At 42.7% G+C, this 18,847-nt stretch overlaps 1 protein-coding gene across 3 annotated transcripts in view; it reads right to left on the bottom strand.

The window, feature by feature from the left end:
- Window positions 1-18,847, bottom strand: part of FDFT1 (farnesyl-diphosphate farnesyltransferase 1) — a 145,081-nt gene that overhangs the window by 107,808 nt on the left and 18,426 nt on the right. For all 3 annotated transcript variants that reach the window (XM_078647581.1, XM_078647580.1, XM_078647579.1), the window contains 3 exons: window positions 4,554-4,737; window positions 3,088-3,216; window positions 1,364-1,555 (listed from right to left, as the gene is read on the bottom strand). In XM_078647581.1, coding sequence (XP_078503707.1) covers window positions 1,364-1,555; window positions 3,088-3,216; window positions 4,554-4,737 — 505 coding nt within the window. The remainder of the gene's footprint in view (window positions 1-1,363; window positions 1,556-3,087; window positions 3,217-4,553; window positions 4,738-18,847) is intronic.

The following is an 18,847-nucleotide window of genomic DNA, read 5'->3' as shown; positions in this document are numbered from 1 at the left end:
ATACACATAATAAAAAAACGGAAGTCCTTTTTTTCCCGTCTATTGTACCTGCACCCATTGTGTACTGAAACTTCTATCCCAAAATCTCTCCTACTCTGAAGGGGGTAAACCATGAGGTCAGAGCACACATTGTCATTTATTTTATTTTGTTTCTATCGTGCCTTCCTAGCTTCTATTTATGTCATCCCCCACTCTTTGTTGTTCCCCCTTAACGTTGTTGCCTTTAGTTGTTTTGTAGTTACCTGTAAAAATAAACAAGCATTGCCATTGCCAATAGGTCTCGCTTGTGGGACCTTATAAGTATTTAGTTTTGCAGCACAATGTCCTTGTTGCAGCAAGGATATTGTGCTGCAAAACTAAATACTTATAAGGTCCCACAAGCGAGACCTATTGGCAATGCCAATGCTTGTTAAAGTAATCTTTCCTTAGAAAGAGCAGCTCACAGTTCTTACATTCCTACCTTGAAGGAAGAAACATTTCAGGGGGAGTGCAGGCAGTAAAAAGACAGTAGTAGCAATGGACTGTTAACAAGATATAAAATAAAAAAGGAACTAACACGCTGCTACGTGTTTTATAAAACACACTCCTTGTTGCTCAAAGCTCATTATGAGCAAGACGTAGCACTTGGAATACAAAACAAATATGAATTAATTGAATACGTTTTAATAAAATGGGTGCGGTTATTTTGATATGGGAGTCAGGTTTTATTTCCAAATTCAACGTACATGTAACAGCCTAATATTGCTTGTCTTTGTGTAGAACTCAAATTATATCTCAGTGTACAGAATTGTAACATATTCTAAGTGCACACTAAGGAGATTGTAATCTGAACAATGCAACTGTTTAATCACTTTATTTGAAGATTAAAGCAACATTTCAAAAATACTTAAATCTATCTAAATTATATAATGCACGAACTCAACATTAACTAATTTGTTTTACCACTTTCCCTTAATCTATGAAGTTGCAGCCAATAACAATAAATCGGAGAGCCAAAGCTTCACACATCTTTTAGCACAGGTAGGTTGTCCAAGGACTTGTGTACACTGCAAGAAACAATATCTAAATCTACACCAGAAAGTAGCAAGCTAATCTGCCAAAATCAATTTTAAGCGACAAAATACGCTCCGGGCGAGTTGTGTGCTATACATTTACATATAACATAACTGTAGCAAGTCTAGGTTTCTAAGAAAAAAAGGGCAATTGGAGCAAATTACAAGGATGCTTTCAAAAAACCTCTTTCCTCTTGACCTGCAGGGCCCCATCCACTGATTAGTGACCTTGCTCACTTTGAACACTACCACCAGGCTATATCTGAAACTTATATAATGGACTGAGACTCTACACTTATGGTTTCTTTTACCTCTCTGGGCCAGAACTCTCGACCATCAAGTTCGTCCTCCAGGTAATCCCGAATGATGTTGGTTTTTTGCAGGAAAAGGCCCATGGAATTGGAGAGCTCTGTGTCCTGACCAACAATGAGGTCTTCCAGTTCTGAAGCAGAAAACAGACGGGAAAGGCCAATTCCTACAAGTCCAGCCACATAGTGACAATACTGCAAGGAAAACGTGGTGGTTAATATGATTAGGTTTATGTTGGAAAAGTCTTAAATCTCCTTTTCAGGAAAAACTGCACTAGAGAAATATGGTAATTTCGGCTTGATAAAACCTGCTTGTGTGTGCCTATAGCACTAAGCTCGCCATTGGCATTACAAGAAAGTAGAGGCATCACACAATCGCCCTTACCAAGATGAGCAGCCTACTCTGTGATCCTCTCTGCACAGAAACAAGCAAAACCAGATTAAGTTCTGTTTGAGCGTGCTTTATCTGTAAGTGTAGTTCGAGCATATAAGCACAATAAGAAACGTGGGTTTACTGCCACTGACTTAGGGACATTCTGAGAAAAACTAGCACTTTTCTTTCAATGGCGTTACTTGATATTTTTGCTTTGCCAACGCCTTTCGCAACAAATTTTTCACATTGCTAAAAATAACGTTTTTGACTCATCACGTTAACATATACAAGTGCGTGTGTTACAACACACGAGCATGTCGCTGTCATATAGAGGCAGCCATTTTCTTTTTTAACTAATTTGCTTTCTAAAACGGTGGATGATAATCCTGAAGTCATAACTTTAAAAAACATATATGCAAAAGAGCATTAATGAAACAAGGAGTTGGGCTGAAGCAAACTGGGGACGTTGATGCTTTAAAAAATAAAAAATGAAATATATATATATTTTTTTTAAATCGACAGAGAAGTGAGTTCAAAGGCAACCCTAGAGGTAAGAGTCAGGAAGCAAAGGTAAGAGTCAGGAAGCCAAGGTAAGTGGGGGAGCAATGAAGGAGCTTGAGGGAGGCTGCGCTGAAGAAAAGAAAAAACAGTAAAGGGGAGGTAACATGTAAAGGACGGGGGTATTTGGAGGGGAGATCGCACACAAGGGCAAGAAAATACATGCACCCTCAAAGAGTTCTGGAAAAGAAAAACGAAAAAAATAGTTGCCTTAAAGTAAGCAGTGGAAGAATACAAGTCACCTATCAAAATGATTGAAGGGGGAGGCACACAAGCACAGAGGAAGAAAGAAAGACACTGAATAAGAAGCAAGCAAATGAGATTGCTCGATAGGAACGCCAACTAAAGGTATACAATGGGCTGACCAAGAGCCCACTGGAAGTATTGGTATTGATCATAATAGGTTTCAACAAACAACAATATCCACATTTGTAAAGCGCACAATCACCCGTTAGGTTGGTCCCTATCTGTAGTCAAATCATAGCATTGCTGCTCAGAAAGCATTAAAAGTAATTACCACGTGTTAATCGGGATACATGTAATAACGTGTATCCTTTTATGATGCGCATTGTATACAATTCACCCATTCTCACAAACAACCGTTCAGGCACTTTGCTGTAGTTTAACAAATATACAACTGGCTACAGAGCCAAAGCAGTGATACAAGGTGTAAATAACCATTGCTTAGGTGCCAAACTTTCCATTACTTATCTAGAAACACGTCTGATTAGAATAAGCAGAGCATACCTTCAGCCTCATATTACATTCTCTCTAAATAAGTTGCACGTTTTCTTACCTTATCCCACTCTTGTAGAGATTCCACTTTTTTTTCCAAAAACTCAGCCATTCCAACGCCCATCTTGTGACAGATGTCTGCAATCACAACTTGGAATTCCTTATCCAGATTACGAAACTCCAAAGAGATCTGAAACAGGGAGCCCAACACACATCATGAAGCAAGGAGGAATTTAATATACATCACAAAATACAAAAACTGGAGTGCACTGGCAGATGAAAATATCCTCCCAGTGAGGTTTCTATATTCAGGATAACCTTCAGTGTGTCATTCCAAGATTAATGAAAACATAAACCCAAACCAAGTTCTGAATGAACATGTTGGGTACACATGTGAATTGAAGCTCAGACAGATGCAGAAAGTATCAGTTGTGCACACGTCTGCATCCACTTTGACATAAAGGGAATAAATAACCTTGCATGCCCAATTGAGGTAATCCCTGAATGGATTATTCAGTCTTGATGAATCTCAAGATTGTTTTCGCTTCCTTGCCCTGGGAAGAGAGCCAACACTTTCTTGGAATGGAGAGGAGAAGATAAAACTTTGGGGTAAAGGAAAACATCTACATGCTTCTGAGACAATAGAGCCTGTAGTTCTTGGCAGGAACTGGCAGGGATTTGAAAAGTAGCGGGTGCACTTTCAAAGCCTTACAAGTTTGTTAGAATCCCCAACCCTCAACATACCCTGACCCCAGCCCAGTCACATTTGAGGGGAGATTACTCCCTACTCTATTGTGAGTCCTCCCAGGTGGCTAATGATCTTTCCCAAAGGCTCTGAAAGACCAGCTATCCCCACCCCATCTTTACAAAGTCTCCTTGGTGGTCAGAACGGTTTCTGGGAGCAGATTAGCGCCAGCAACAGATAACAATTGGGAAGTTGAGATATTTCCTTATGAAGAAGAATATTTCTTGTCAGAAGACTCTGAGAAGGGGACTGACTGGGTAAAACAAACATCTTGCAAGAAATTTGAAAGAAAGCAGTGGACACTACGACACTGCAGGTAGAATGTAGATCAATCTGGGGTTAGCTAATTAAAAGTCAGAACTTCATACCATGCTCGATTCAAAGATGATCTAGGATTGAGTTTCTTGAACAATTAGGTCAATCCTTCTACTGAACTCCTATGACATTTGGGCAATATTTGGAGTTTTATAATGGAATATTAGTACTCTTAGTTAAGGTGCAGGACAACACCCTTAAAGAAGCAATGGCCAGCGCTGCCAAGCAGTGTTCTCCTAAAAGGTATCCCACTTAAGGAGAAAGCTGACCTTCCGCCAGTAATGGCAGGTCATTGAGACAGCCTCTGAGGTAAACACAGGCTCAACAGCTTTCCAAGTAACATTTCATGTTCCCCTAGAGGACGCAGTCGGTTACACGCAAGCTGGTTCAACTCAATAAAATATACACAAAAACATAAAAATACATGAATTCTGAAACAGAAAAATATAAGGCGATTGTTTTCCTACCGTAGGAAAGTCTTCCAGTACTTGTCTATCTTTTTCCTTGCTTTCCGTGTATCTCCATTCAGGCTCATACAGATAAGTGTGGAAGTCATGCAACAATGGGATCTTGGCTTCCAAGCTAATAGTCATGTCATCTTCTACGGTGTCCAGTGCTCGAAGCACCAGGTAGAATATGCACACAGCATGGCTGTGGGTAAAAGAGTAATAGTTAGAGCAGACAATAAAAATGTGTTTGCCTGATGCATATGCCTAAAACAGTTTTAAGAAGAACATTACATGGAGCAACCAATAGACTAAACACATTTGCTTGACTGCAGAGCAACGTAAATTCTCATTTACAGTGATCAAGGAGGCTAGGAAGCTCCAACACCTGGGACAATGGCTTGGAGATAACTGCTTGAAATTAAATGCAATTATTTCTCTATAGTGGATTTGAGCTAAAGAGCTCAATGTTACAGCACCGGCGGTGCCTAGAGGTATAATACCGCACACTGTAATGCATTTCAAAGCAGAAGGTTCAGTGCCATTCCGGATTGCTTTGTTACTTTTTGTACTGCCTCATTACTATATACCATGGGTACTCACAAACATTTTCCCAGACACCAAAAAGTATTGTTTGTAACATGACCGAGGGCCCCATTGATGCCAGAAGGGTGGAAGGGGGTGGGGGGTGTATGTAAGGTGGGTGTAGGGGAAGCAAAGAATGTGCATGGTGTGTAGACAGTGAGTCGAGGTCAAAACATCTTTTTTTTACCTTTGTCCCCTTAATTACTATTATGTCATACAGGCAGGTGAGCCACAGATGGCTCGAGTTCAATGCCTGGTTCAACTTTAGGGTTTTTTGAATCCTTGAGCCCAAAACTAACCAAGCATTCATGTGGCCTCTGTTTTTCGCTCACGCTCTGACATCATGCACCAAGAATTAAAGACAAAGCATTAACATTTGATGTGAAACATGAAAGGGAAAGATCTAGTGGCTGAACTGCACAATGTGAAATTAGAAAAGCTGGATCAATCCCAAGTAACAACCACATTCCTCGCCAAGATGAACTACAAAAAGTCATTAAATTAACTTGTGCTTAACCCTCTGGCAGCTTGGCCCAAAGCTGTCAGGCTTAACTTAGAGGCCATGTGTAAAGTATTTATGCAGCACACAGTAATAAAGTGAAAATACAAAAAAAAATTAAAATCAATTTGGAAAAATAGAGCACATTTTAATAAATAAAATGAAACTAGAACAAAAATCCAAGCAGTCGAACTGTAGATATTGAATTTCAAGGTTTTAGGGGAACATAGCACTTAGAATTCACAAAGAGCCACTCACAGTTATCTGGTGGCACTTGACAAGAGGTAAGTCACAAGTTCAGGCCAAAAGCAATGGAGCGCAGGCCAGATACAAGGACCAGGTTAATCCAACTGAAAAGTACCTTTTCAAGTACAGTGTGAAGGGCATTGGCCATGCTGGTGGAGACCAAAAGGAGGAGGTTTTTGCAGCGAAGAGTAGGTTGAGCATCCTGAAGGGCCGTTGCTGTAGCACACCGAGCCAGTCTTCGCTGTAACTACGTGTTGGTTGATCGCAGAGGACAGTTGCAAGTGTCACAAAGAGCAGGTCGCACTGGAACTTTTCGTTGGTGGTCATTGTGGCATGAGAGTACTGGCACGAATGGGCCTATTTGCAGTTGCAAAAGCCCAAGCTTCAGTTTCTTTACCTTTTCTTCAGGAGGAGCTCTCCCCGATGAAGGTTTCAGGAACTGGGGTGCTCCTTTTGGGGATTGGGACTCACTCCATCAGAGGCCAGAAGCAGGGCTCAGGTAGGTCCAATTAGTGCTGGGCAGTTCCAAGGAGACTTCTGGGATCTTTCTGTATCCTGGTAGCTTCCTCATGTCAGCCAACTACCCTTGGAGTCACTCTGGGTAACTGGAATTCAAGGCAAGCAGGCCAAATCTTCGTTCTTCAGATAGCAAGGCAGATCCTTCCACAAATCCAGGAGTATCCTGATGGTAGGTTCATAAGGTCCCATTTTTATGGCTGTGCTAACCTTGTGTGGGGAAATTTCCTTGCGCGACCTGCAAAACTAGTTCTTGTCAGTTTTCTCATTCCCTTAGTCCTGGCTCAAAATGGTCAAGGGTGACAAAAGGCAGGGCAGCTCTGGTGTAAGGTCCTTTTGTGGGTGCTATTAAGTAGAGCCCTTTGAAATATAGTCAGGGCAGGGGGCAGCTCCTCCCCAGCCATCCTGTCAGGAAGACCATCTCTCCTCACACCTAGGGTTGTCTCAATGATTTGAAGAGATACGCAACCCAGAATAGCAAAGCCACTCACAGTCATGTGACCCAGGACACTGGAAGAAAGGTACAGCTGGTTGGAACAACAGAATGCTAACTTTCTAAATTGTAACCTGAAATCTGACATTAAAGAGGATTTTAATTTATAATAAATTTGAGTGTAACCAGCATATCTCTATTTGCTCCCAATCTGAAATTAGCATGTATTAACTGAAATAAGGTAACTCAGCATTAAATATATAGGAGAGAGACTTACAGCAGTGAAAAACTACTTTAGGAGTATTTCACTGCCAGGACATGTAAAACTTAAACTTACATGTCCTACCTTTTAAATATATGCAACCTGCCCCATGACCCCTTATGGCCTACCACAGGGGTAACATATGCATTAAAAAGGAAGGCTTAAACCTGGAAAACATTATATTTTGCTGGTACAAAATGGCAGCATTAAAACTGCACACACAGGCTACAATAGCAGGCCTGAGACATGTTTTACAAAGCTACTGTAGTGGGTGGCACAATGAGTGCTGTTGCCTGCTAGCAGCATTTAATTTACAGGCTCTGGGTAGAGGTAGTACCTTTCCAGTGAGGGAAGCCAGATTAGCATTTCAAAGACAACAACATTTTGAAGGTTGCCACCCTATGAAGACTAATCAGCATGTCTTGCTGTAGGAGGGGCTGTGACACCCTCTTCCCGGACAGGCTTTTATTCTGGGTCCTCCGCGAGCAAAAGGCTCTCACTCTAGGAAGTCAGAACAGCGTCTCTGTGGCAGGCTGGCAGAAATCAGTCAGCGAGCACACCAGAGGCTGGTAGGTTTTCAGGGGGCATCTCTAAGGTGCCCTCTGTGTGCATGTATTAGTAAATCCACCACTGGAATCAGTGTGCGTTTACCAATACGAGATGTTTGATACCAAACATTCCTATCTTCAATGACGCCATCATGTAGCTAGGGAACTCGTTTCCACCAGTGTCCAGCACACGTCTTAAAATGGCGTCCCTGGTCACTTGTATAGGAAGTAATAGGACTGACCAGCACAGGGGCCTATCTGCTCATGCAGGTATGCCCTCACAGGTAATATTCAACCCCCTGCCTTATGGCTGCCAAGCCTACTGTAGGGGTGACTTACAAATATTACATGAAGTGTTAAGGGACACAGTACACAGGGATGTGAAACATGTCATTGTTTCACTTTTGTCTGCACCAAGACACGCAGCCTGCGATAGCAGCCCTGCATGAGCTTGGTGAGAGGTCTCTTAGGGTGGCACAAGTTGTGCTGCTGCCTTTAGGGATCCTCTTTAGTACCTCAGGCCCAAGGTACCAGGGACAAGGTTTTGCCTATTGGACTAAACAATTGTACAGTTTTAGGAAAGAGCTCTGACACTGGGGATCTGGTTAGCAGGAACCCAGTGCACTTCCAGTCAAAATCACATCAGTTACCAGGCAAAAAGTGGGGGTATCCATGTCAAAAGAGCTACTTTCCTACACACACACACACACTATATATATATATATATATATATATATATATATATATATATATATATATATATATATATATATATATATATATATATATATATATATATATATACTGATCTACTAAGGTGAAACACTTCTGCATGTTAATAAAATAAGCTCTTAAAACTTCAAAAAAAGTGCATCATATGTTTACATGTTTGAAGCACAATGTACGAATGTTCTTATAGAGAAGTGGATCAGGACACCTTCTGTGCTTCTTTTCCTTTCCTTAAGCGAACTTGGAAATAAAGGCGTACTTATTGAACAGCTATCACAATGCTAGCGCTCGGTCATGTAAACAGCAACAAATTGCTGCTGTTCACGGGGTGGGCTTGTAAAGGTCAGGAGGGTTGCAAGCAGCTCTTGGTCTGTATCCATGCTCTATGCAATAAATAAAGACCTACGCATCGCCCCGGCTTGACATTGACTTTTGAGTGTTATTTCATTGTGCCATAGTGTAAATTGATTTTCATCCCTATAATCAAACTTGGACTACGCCTGGTCTGCTTGACCTTAAAACCAAAACAGAAAGGCGACCCAAGTAGGAACTACTGCCACTTTTCTCAGTTCAAAATTGCACAAATTCGTAAATGCAATTGGTAAAACAATATTACTCATTTCAGAATCACTCAGCTACCAGATACCCCCACTCAATTTTAGAACTCTTCCATTATTGTAATTGTTTGGGGCTCAATGCACCAGGGGGTTCAACATTTTCTTCACTATTGGTGTGGATTATTATGTCCTCTACCTCTCTAAAGCAGTCTTCCTATAAGAAACCCATTCAGGACTGGACAAATGCAATTTCAATACCAAACGCACAGTGCTAATTGGTGGTCTTAATGTCTGGGATAAAGACCTAATGTATCTACCAAAATTAGCACGAATCAATTGAAAAAGCTTAATTTCTTAAACTGAGTACATCTCTAACAAAGATGTTTAACACATGGACTTGAGAACACAAAGACCTCCATCTTCCTGTCACTGTTGTCTGTACATTCTTCCACATGTATTTCCCACCTTCTTCAAGACTCTGACTGTGCCACTGGTCAAGGCACTCAATCGTTCACAAATTCAAGAGAACATATCAAAGAGATTTTTATTTTTTTTGCAGTTTTATATAGCACAAACTCGAACCGAAGGTATCACGGCCGCTTTACAGGAGCACCAGTGCTATTACAGACAGACACGTTCATTTTTTATAAGCACGGGAGATTAAGTGATTTGCCCAGAACAACAGGATGTTTGAGCCTGCCGCCAGACTCGAACCGGTACCTCAGCTTCAAGATTGGCAGCTCTACAGTTAGGCCACATCATCTCCCTTTATGTAACTTACTCAGGAACCCCAATGGTAGCCACTTATCCAACAATTTTTGACTAGGTGCCTTGTGGGTTTTAGCCTCTTTCAAGATTAAGAAGAAAACCTGGGGCACAGGAGAAGAAAGTGACATCTCTAACGCAACATTGGAGAACTTAGGCGAGAAAAATAACAAGCATTTACAATGCAATGGTTTCGCCTTTGGAAAAGTTAGAGCTATTGGCATTGTAAATGACAAAATTTGTGTTTATGTATTTGTTTTGAAAACAGATAAATAAATGGCATTGTCATTTACATTGCCATTAGCTTAATCTCTCGCAAATGTGAGACCTATTGTACCCTACGGACGAGCTCAGCAGACAGCAATTACTACCACAGCCACACACACGCACCCAGAGCCACACACACACACACACACCCAGAGCCACACACACACCCAGAGCCACACACACACCCAGAGCCACACACACCCAGAGCCACACACACACACACACACCCAGAGCCACACACACAGAGCCACACACACCCCCCCGAGCCACACACACCCCCCCCAGAGCCACACACACACCCCCCCAGAGCCACACACACACACACACACACACACACCCAGAGCCACACACACACACACACACCCAGAGCCACACACACACACCCACCCACAAATAATGTGTTTTCGTCATGAAAGCAATGTATAGCACAAACAATACAATAAAATTACTAGTAAGTGGAAGACTGTGTGCAGCTTGTTACATATAGTGCTGGGCAGGAGGTTTCCTGCTAGTTGGAGAGGGACATTTTTGGGGAGGCATAGTTTTGTAAATGTAATTTTCTGTTTAAAAAGACTGAAATATATCTTTTTTACAACACAAATAAGTGTATTGCGCAGCAAAATAAACATAAAAATAAAAATGTTAAGAGGAAAAAAGCGGAGAACCTGGTGTGGGGGGGCTTGTGGAGAGATACTTTATAGGGAAGTAAAGTTTGGGAGATTTTTTAGCAATTTACAAGGCATTGTATGAAAACATGGATGTATAGCAGAACATTAATTAAGGAACTGCTTACACCTGTTCAAAAGATGCGCCTCAGCTCTTAAACAGAAATAAATGCTGCTTTGTGTTTATGAGGAAGTTTGAGAGGAATTGTTTTAAGTAAAGCCAGATGCGATATCGTGTTTTAGAGGAATATTTAGGTTATTGGAAGAAGGTATAATGGGAACTATGACGCTTACCAGGTAACAGTAATTGGGGATTTAGGGAAGCAGCAAACTATAACATACATACTGTGATTCCGATGAGCTGTGTGCATTAAAATCACTACAAGTCCTGGTACAGAGAAAAATGTGACAGTGTGTGGTCCGATTCCAGTACACACACTATACAATGCGGAAGCGATGGATTGCAAGGGATCCCACCCTTTCGCATCAGCAACTCAGGGACGTGATAGCCAGAAGTGCTTCTGTACCGGGGGATCTGAACCCCTAACACGCCTTCTGTGGAAAAACATTAGCAAGGGGTATAAGCTAGTATGGAAGGTGGCATCGAGAACCACTACTTCGGCAGCTACGAGGGCGGTGGGTGGGGGCGGTCGTCCAGGCCCGGTGGCCAAGGATGGGTTAGGCTAAAACTCTCGTTTTAGGGCCACCCTTAGTCTGCACGCAGTAGCTTGTAAATATAATTTCATAGGAATGCCATGTTCAAGCTAAAAGGTTGGTGTCAGGGGCAGGCAAAGGAACTGAGTACGGTGATGTTGACAGGGAAAGAAAAAAACTATTGCAATTGGAAAAAGAGGAGAGAAAGAGTGAGGGAGAGACAGAAATAAAATAAAAAGTAAGAAGGGGAGGAAAAGATCGGAGAAAACAGGAAAAGATCGAAGGGGAAGGAAGAAATGGAGCTGGTGGAGAAGAAAGAAGGAAAAACAATTAACCAAGGGAAACAAAACTAGGAGTGTAGGGGAAATGAGAAGACCCACCCAATATTCTAGGAAGGGGCGCCCTTGGCAGCAGGCAGTACTTTCCGTTTATTTATTTTCTTGAGTGCCCCCTCAGAAAGGCCTAAAAAACATTTTGCTGGTTTTTGAGCATTACTATAATTTTCATTGCAAAGCGAGCTCTTTCCCCCCCTAATTTCGAACCCAACTGAGGTGAAATCCATGCATCTTTTTGCTGCGAGATTTTTCACTAGTTTCTTTATAGAAGAATACAAACTGTTCGGTATGCAGAAATAATTTAGCAATGTTAAATACGGATATGTGCAAACCACATCGGAAAAGTCACAACTTTCACTCAAATGTGGCAAAAAGAAAACACTTTTCCATAGAGTTTTCCAAATGGCGATGAACAAAAAAATAAGAAGCCCCTCTGACTAGTTACGGCTTAGAAAAGAAATACAGTTCTAAGAAGAGACCTTCAGTAACGAAGCAAGTTTTAGAGATGGCGAAAAGAGGAGCGATAGAAGCTAATTTGGAAGAGTCGGACGAATAAATTATTAAAGATTCATTAAAAGTTTTGAAAATAAAACCTAGAGGACTGTTGGCTTGGTCAGGGCTTGTTTGGCCAGCGGGGATGTTGCTGCTAAACCTCCTCCCTCCCCAGGCACGGACAGCGGGAGGGAGGGCAGGAAAGGCACGGACAGCGGGAGGGGGGCGGGAAAGGCACGGACAGCGGGAGGGGGGCGGGAAAGGCACGGACAGCGGCAGGGGGGTGCTCACCTGGACTTCCTCCGGCGGCGGTCGGCCGCGGAATGACCAAAAGAAACATGGACGACCAAAAAAATAAACCCCGCCCACCGCTGCACTGATGTCCTAAAAGGGGTTGGATGAGTAAAAATCGCGGGAACGCCCACGAATCTGCTCCGGCAATGACGGACAGATCGCTCTTCCAATGGCTAGCCTCCATTTATGGAGCTAGCCAATGGAAGAGAAGGCGGGACCAAAGCAGTACTGTTCTAACATTAGATTTCGCCTGCGCGAACGCTGCTGCGCAGCGGACGCCAGGCAAAACCTAAAAACAGCAAAGGAAATTAAGAAAGTGGATAACACAGCTACACTATACCTCAAATTCTGAGTAGCTTGCTAATAAGAGGTCATATTTTTCCACTAAGAGTGAAATCTCACATGACCCTTATTTAGATGAGCTACAGTTAGGGAAACCAGCAGGAGAATCACTGTGAGAGAAACCTGGATGCCCACAGGGATTTCTAAAAAATAATGGCCTGGTGTGCTCAATCTTTCCCAGACTTGGTCTGGGAGAGGGGAACAGAGTGGGTGCTTGGTCCTGCCTTGATAACCATCAAGTTCAGCTATATAGTGGCAACATAAGGTGCTGTTGCTTTCTTCGCACCATTTAATACTGCCGATCGCTGGCCATCTTGTTTTTTTTTTTTTTTTCGGACAGTGGACTAAAATAACTGCATTTTTTGTTTACGTGGTTGCAGCAAATGAGATTTCCACTTTAGATCGGTTGGATCCACTGTGGCGTGATATATACACAATAAATTGAATCTGTATTTCTCAAAAACTACTGAATACATGTATCCCAAATCACAAAAGGCATGCTTTTTGGGCCATAGCTTTACACCAAATTCAGTTAAGCCATTTTGATTGTAGCAGTGTCCAATTTTCCAATGGAAAATTACATGGGGGAAAACACTTTTTGGGACCCCTCCTTTTTCTCAAGCCCCACTTAATAGGGCACCTCGAAACTTTCTGGGCAGGAGATGAGGTGTGTGAACTTTTTCTTTGGAAAGTTTAGTGACCATTCATCAAGCGGCTCTAAAGTTATTAGTCAAACAAAAAATATTTTTCCTATGGAAAAGTGGTCTTAACTATAACTACCTAGGGGCAACCTATATCCTACAACAAGCACTAGTAATGCAAAAAGGTCTGGCGTTGGGTACGAGCCTTTTGGCTTAGCCAATGATTGATTTCTCCGGTTTTCTTAAACACTTTATTGTTGAGGGAACTGCATGGCCCTGCCAATACTTCTATAAAAAATATTTCTCCCCAAAAAATTGTCACACCAGTTTGTGACACCGAAGAGAACTATTTTGTGTGCAGGTGTGCTCCCTGTGCTAGAACAGGATGTAGTCATTTACAATGACGTTGGATAGTGGCTGAAATGGGCTGATCATTGCCCCATGCTGAAGTGGGCAGAGGAAATATGTAAATGACAAATGAACAATGGGTGAAGAGGGCTTGATAAGAGCACCTCCCTATATAAACCTCCCTATATAATAATAATAATAATAATAATAATAATAATAATACTGAGCTTATCGCCTGGTTACACTAGCCAGTGTATCCCCGCGCTGTGCCGCTGAGGAACCCGTCCTGGCCTGTTCCTGTGAGGTGCCCACTCCTGGGTGAAGCCAGGCATCCTAGCGGTAGGGCCGGTGTGGAGATTAAGCAAGCTATTGCCCAGAGTTGCAGAGTGGGACCCATCCCCAGAGCCACACACACCCACCCACAAATCGCTGTATCGCTTTGAACCCCATGATTAGAGTAGGCACCGAGGCGAGAGAATTATCGGGTCCGAGGACATTGCGCCCAAGACCCTGCCGTGACGGGAATTGAACCCTGGTCCGGGCCACACCTCTGCATCAGAGTCTGCCGCTCCAACCAGTGAGCCACACTTCTCCATATACTATGTATATATTTTTTATTTTTTTTAAAAAGTCTTACACAACGCCAGACCTAATTATGGCACATGTCAGAGTAACTGACAGTTTGGCCCTGCAACTGGATAGCTTTGCAGGTGAGATAAACACTATACTGCACAACCGCTTATCAACATATGATGCTCAAGCCAACTACAATTTGCAAAAATCATTTGCTAAGCCTGCTGACCCATAAGGTCTAGCTTTGGCTGCCAGCCCATTGGCATTGTCCATTATGGTGTTACCTTTTTCAATGTTCTTGCAAAACATTTTTTATACACACATACAGGTGCCTTTGTGTGTGTTGGGGTGCTCATGTGGAAACAACGGTCTTTAATTTTTTTCAAGCTTTACAAAAACACTAAAAAGGTGGCTACCCGTGCCTGTATATGCAAGGGCAGCCATTTTGGAATGGGGTAAAACCTATTTTGCAACATAGCCGCTTCTGCAAAGAGTGAATGAGGTTTGTGACACACTAAGCGGGGGCGAAAAGCAGTGTATGGGAAACTACTTAAGTTAAAAAAACAAAAACCACACACACAGAATATTTCCAGAAGTACTCAGAAAAGTCATACATACGCCCTTTACTAAAGAAAACAAACTTGGACCGGCTGAACTCTGACAACTACAGGCCCATTACAAATGGACCTTTCCTGGGCAAACTGACAGAAAGAGCAGCATTTGCCCAGATGTCACAATTCATTGAAGAGAATGCCATACTTTCAGACATACAAACGGGATTCCGTTCCGGGAAGAGGCACAGAATCTGCCTTCCTGGCCATCTGGGATGACCTGAAGAACACAGTTGACAGCAACGGGGTTGCTGCGCTACTCCTGTTGAACCTATCGGCTGCCTTTGACACGGTTGACCATGACACTCGGATACAAACACAGACTCTATGAAGCCGGCATAGAAGGGACTGCCCTAGACTGGATCGCTTCCTACCTTCGAAATAGAAGAACAATTGTTACTTACCTGTAAACAGGTGGTTCTCCAGTATTGGTGTCTTTCATAGATTCACATGCTTGAATATTCCCCGTCGTCGAAGTGGGAGTCCCACGGTAAAATAAAATAGCAATAACATATGTATGTAAATACATAACACATAAAATATACACTAGAAAAAGTAGTAAATACCCAAACACAATTCCTACATAGGAATACATGGTAGAGAGAGAAAACACTAGTAACATATTCCTGTCATTATGTTAGTCCAAACTACAGCCAATCAGGGGCCAGCACTCCTCCAGAACCTTCTCCTCAGAGCTCAATCCCTCAGATTTTCGTAGTACAAGAGTGACAAAAGAGTCTATGAGGAGAAGCGAGCCTCTGAGGGGAGGTGGGTGGGTCGCATGTGAATCTATGAAAGACACCAATACTGGAGAACCACCTGTTTACAGGTAAGTAACAATTGTTCTTCTCCAGTATTAGGGTGTCTTTCATAGATTCACTTGCTTGAATAGAATAGAGAGCAGTAATAGCCGATAAATGCTCGAATTGCCATGCAACAGCATGGAAGAAAGTCAATGAGACAATAATACAGTCATGCAAGTAATGATAGCAATCATAAAACCATAATGGAGGAGGGAAGACAGAGGCTCACCTTAATTTATGTATTTATTTATTTATTTTGAAAGTTTTATATAGCGCGAACAAGATCCTTGCGGATATCAGAGCGCTTTACAAATACAGGGAAAAGAAAAACGAGCGAATGTTTAACAATCTTTAATTAAAAAGATTGCGAAGCACTGCCTGTCCCACTGCTGTATCTACCTCGTTGATGGCATCCAGGCAGTAGTGTTTCGTGAACGTGTGCCTGTTGGACCACGTGGCTGCTCTGCAGATCTGATGAAGCGGCACACTAGCAAACAGGGCAGTAGAGGATGACATCGCCCTGGTGGAATTAGCCCTCACTGTAGATTGTAGAGGCTTGCCGGCTTTCCGATGGCAGAAGATAACGGCTGAAGTAATTCAACGTGCAATAGTTGGCTTGGTAACAGGACACCCTTTACGCATGCGTCCATAGGCAATGAACAGTTGATCGGACCTGCGCACACGCACTGCGACGCCGCTGTTCTTACTTGCGCTCTATGTTGGCTTACTCCGTTCACTCCACAGTCCTTATGCTTATTTTACAAGGGGTGAGGCTGCATCAAATAGCAGGACCATATGTTTTTTGAGAGACTTGCAGTTTGTGTGCATCTTCTTCATAGAGCAGTGTCTGTCCGTGAGGGGGTTGTAGCCCGGATTTCCGTTCGGTACTGGCAGTTTTATTGCAGCCCTCTCACCCTCATGGTCTCTCGTGCATAACCTCCTCTGCATGTGATGGCGCTGATACTCAATGACAACCACGTATCTCCCTCCCCGGTCTCCATGTTGGGTGCGTAGACTTTATAAACTGAGCCGGTGCCCACAGCCTAATCAGCGGCTGAGACTCCGGTATCTTTCGTTTGCACAAGGAGTTCTTCTTTATGCATGATATTTTATGTGAGTGCTCTGCAATAGAATTTTTACGAGACGAACTTTCAAGCATTTTGAGTAACAATCGAAATGCAGGGAATTGTGTGGGATTTCGCTAGCATACGTGAAATTCTCCTGTGCCTAATTAAGCCTCCGCTGCATAAGTTAGCAGGCGGTTGGCGCATTTTCTGCTGCCTTAGGTCGACTTTCAGCTCAAAAATGATTTACTCTCTACAGTTGGTGCACCCGTTTGAGCTGTTTTGTGTCACACGAACACCTGCACAAACCAGCATCATCATTGATTTGGATTCCACTTGGTTAGGGTGGAGAAGTTGTTGTGGAAAAGTAACTGGGGAGACAAACTCCTTAGGAGTAGGGTCTTCTTTTCAGTTACCTCGCACTGCAGGAAGGCTCCTTCAGCCTATCAGGTACGTTACAGATTTGCGGTACCGTCTTGAAAGTGGACGCCATCTTAATGGCATAGCTCATATTTACTTGCCAGTAATAAACAATATGGTGATAGTACTAGGCAAATGGCGGACCCGTCAGGCATATATGCGAATGGAAACTCCTCTTTTAGTAACGTTGGTTCAATTATAAATATCTATTCTGTGCTATACTAAGAATGGTATAAAAACAGAAAAAGTTTTGTGATACGCCTTCGTAGCTTTAATGAATATACAAAATAAGGTTTACAAAACTGTCTCACAGTGTGAGGAAAAACACCATTTGGTAATTGTTTTTGAGCATGCTTTCGCGCATGCGTACATGGTACTGTTAGCAGGCGCGAGCCTGTGTTCCGTTTAGAACGCCTGGGGAGGAGGGCGAACCATTGGTGTTTGTGTGTGGACTTGGGAGACTTCACCTCCTGCATTGCTCCGTTTCAGTGGATTTTGAAAATAGATACACCTTTGAGTGACCTGTGATACTTTTTGGGCAGGAAGAATTGGAGATGATTTTGTGACTTTGCGTTGGTATCATTGGCACTTTATATCTGCAATACCCCAGCCGTCACTGTTTTTTTTTTTTTTAACAGTTCTGTGTTTTAAAAAAATCATCATCAACTTTCATTGCGTCCGGTTTAAACAAGCATTAAAAATCCAATAGGTCCTTTCATTAAGTTAAGGCCATTTGCTTTGCTATACAATACCGAATATATGATTATACCACGATTTCAAATACCACGCATGGCTTTACCACGCGAATTTTACATCGCAAGTGGCTTTACCACGCTGGTATTTACAACGTAGGATTTTACTACGCCTAGAAACGTCTTACCTGCACGTCTTTCTCTACGAGCCCTTACTTCCATCCTCCATTGAAACAAGCGTCAAAACACGTATACCAAAATAAAAAAAGGACTGCTTTTTTGACGTACACGGCACGTCTTTGGGGGAGGCTCTTTCCTTTTTCTTTTAAATTTATGTTCGTTTTTTTTTTTAAAGTAACCTGCTTGTTATTTTTGGGGGGGGAGACCCCCCCCAGCCCCCCTCCGAGCCCCCCCCCTCTGCCCCCCAAGCCCACGCAGAACGACATGAAGGAATACCACGTCTCCCCCCCAGCCCGTGGTAAAGACGTCGTGGAAGGCACCCTGCGTGGAAGGCACCCTGCGTGGTAAGTGTCACGTGGTAAAAGTTAGTAGTGGTAATGCCTTCGTGGTAAATGATGTTTCCCTACAATACCATTAACAAAACAAATGGCTTTAACTTAATCAAAGGCGAGACCTATTGCATTTTCAATGCTTGTTCTGGTTGGAATCAAGAAAGAGGAGTTGCCACAGGAAGCACACAACCTCAGGGATATCAGAGGATACTGATTGGTGGACTGTGTAAAGCACCATAGGAGTGCTAGTTTTTTGTTAAAAAAGTTAAAGTTGAACACTGCTGGCTGTAAGGAATAAAGAAAGTTACAGCATAATCCTCACCTCTGCGTCTTTAACCCCTTCAGCGCTAATGACAAAGCCAGCTCGTCATGGGCGTTACCTGCGCTACGCGGATGACGAGCTGGCTTGGTCATAAACAAGCCATTTTTTAAATTTCAGCGCACAGCGGGAAAACGCGGTAG

This window comes from Lissotriton helveticus, chromosome 6, assembly GCF_964261635.1.
Source record: "Lissotriton helveticus chromosome 6, aLisHel1.1, whole genome shotgun sequence".
Lineage (NCBI taxonomy): Eukaryota > Metazoa > Chordata > Amphibia > Caudata > Salamandridae > Lissotriton > Lissotriton helveticus.
The sequence above is the reverse complement of the archived record's forward strand: the minus strand, read 5'-3'. Positions and strand labels throughout refer to the sequence as shown.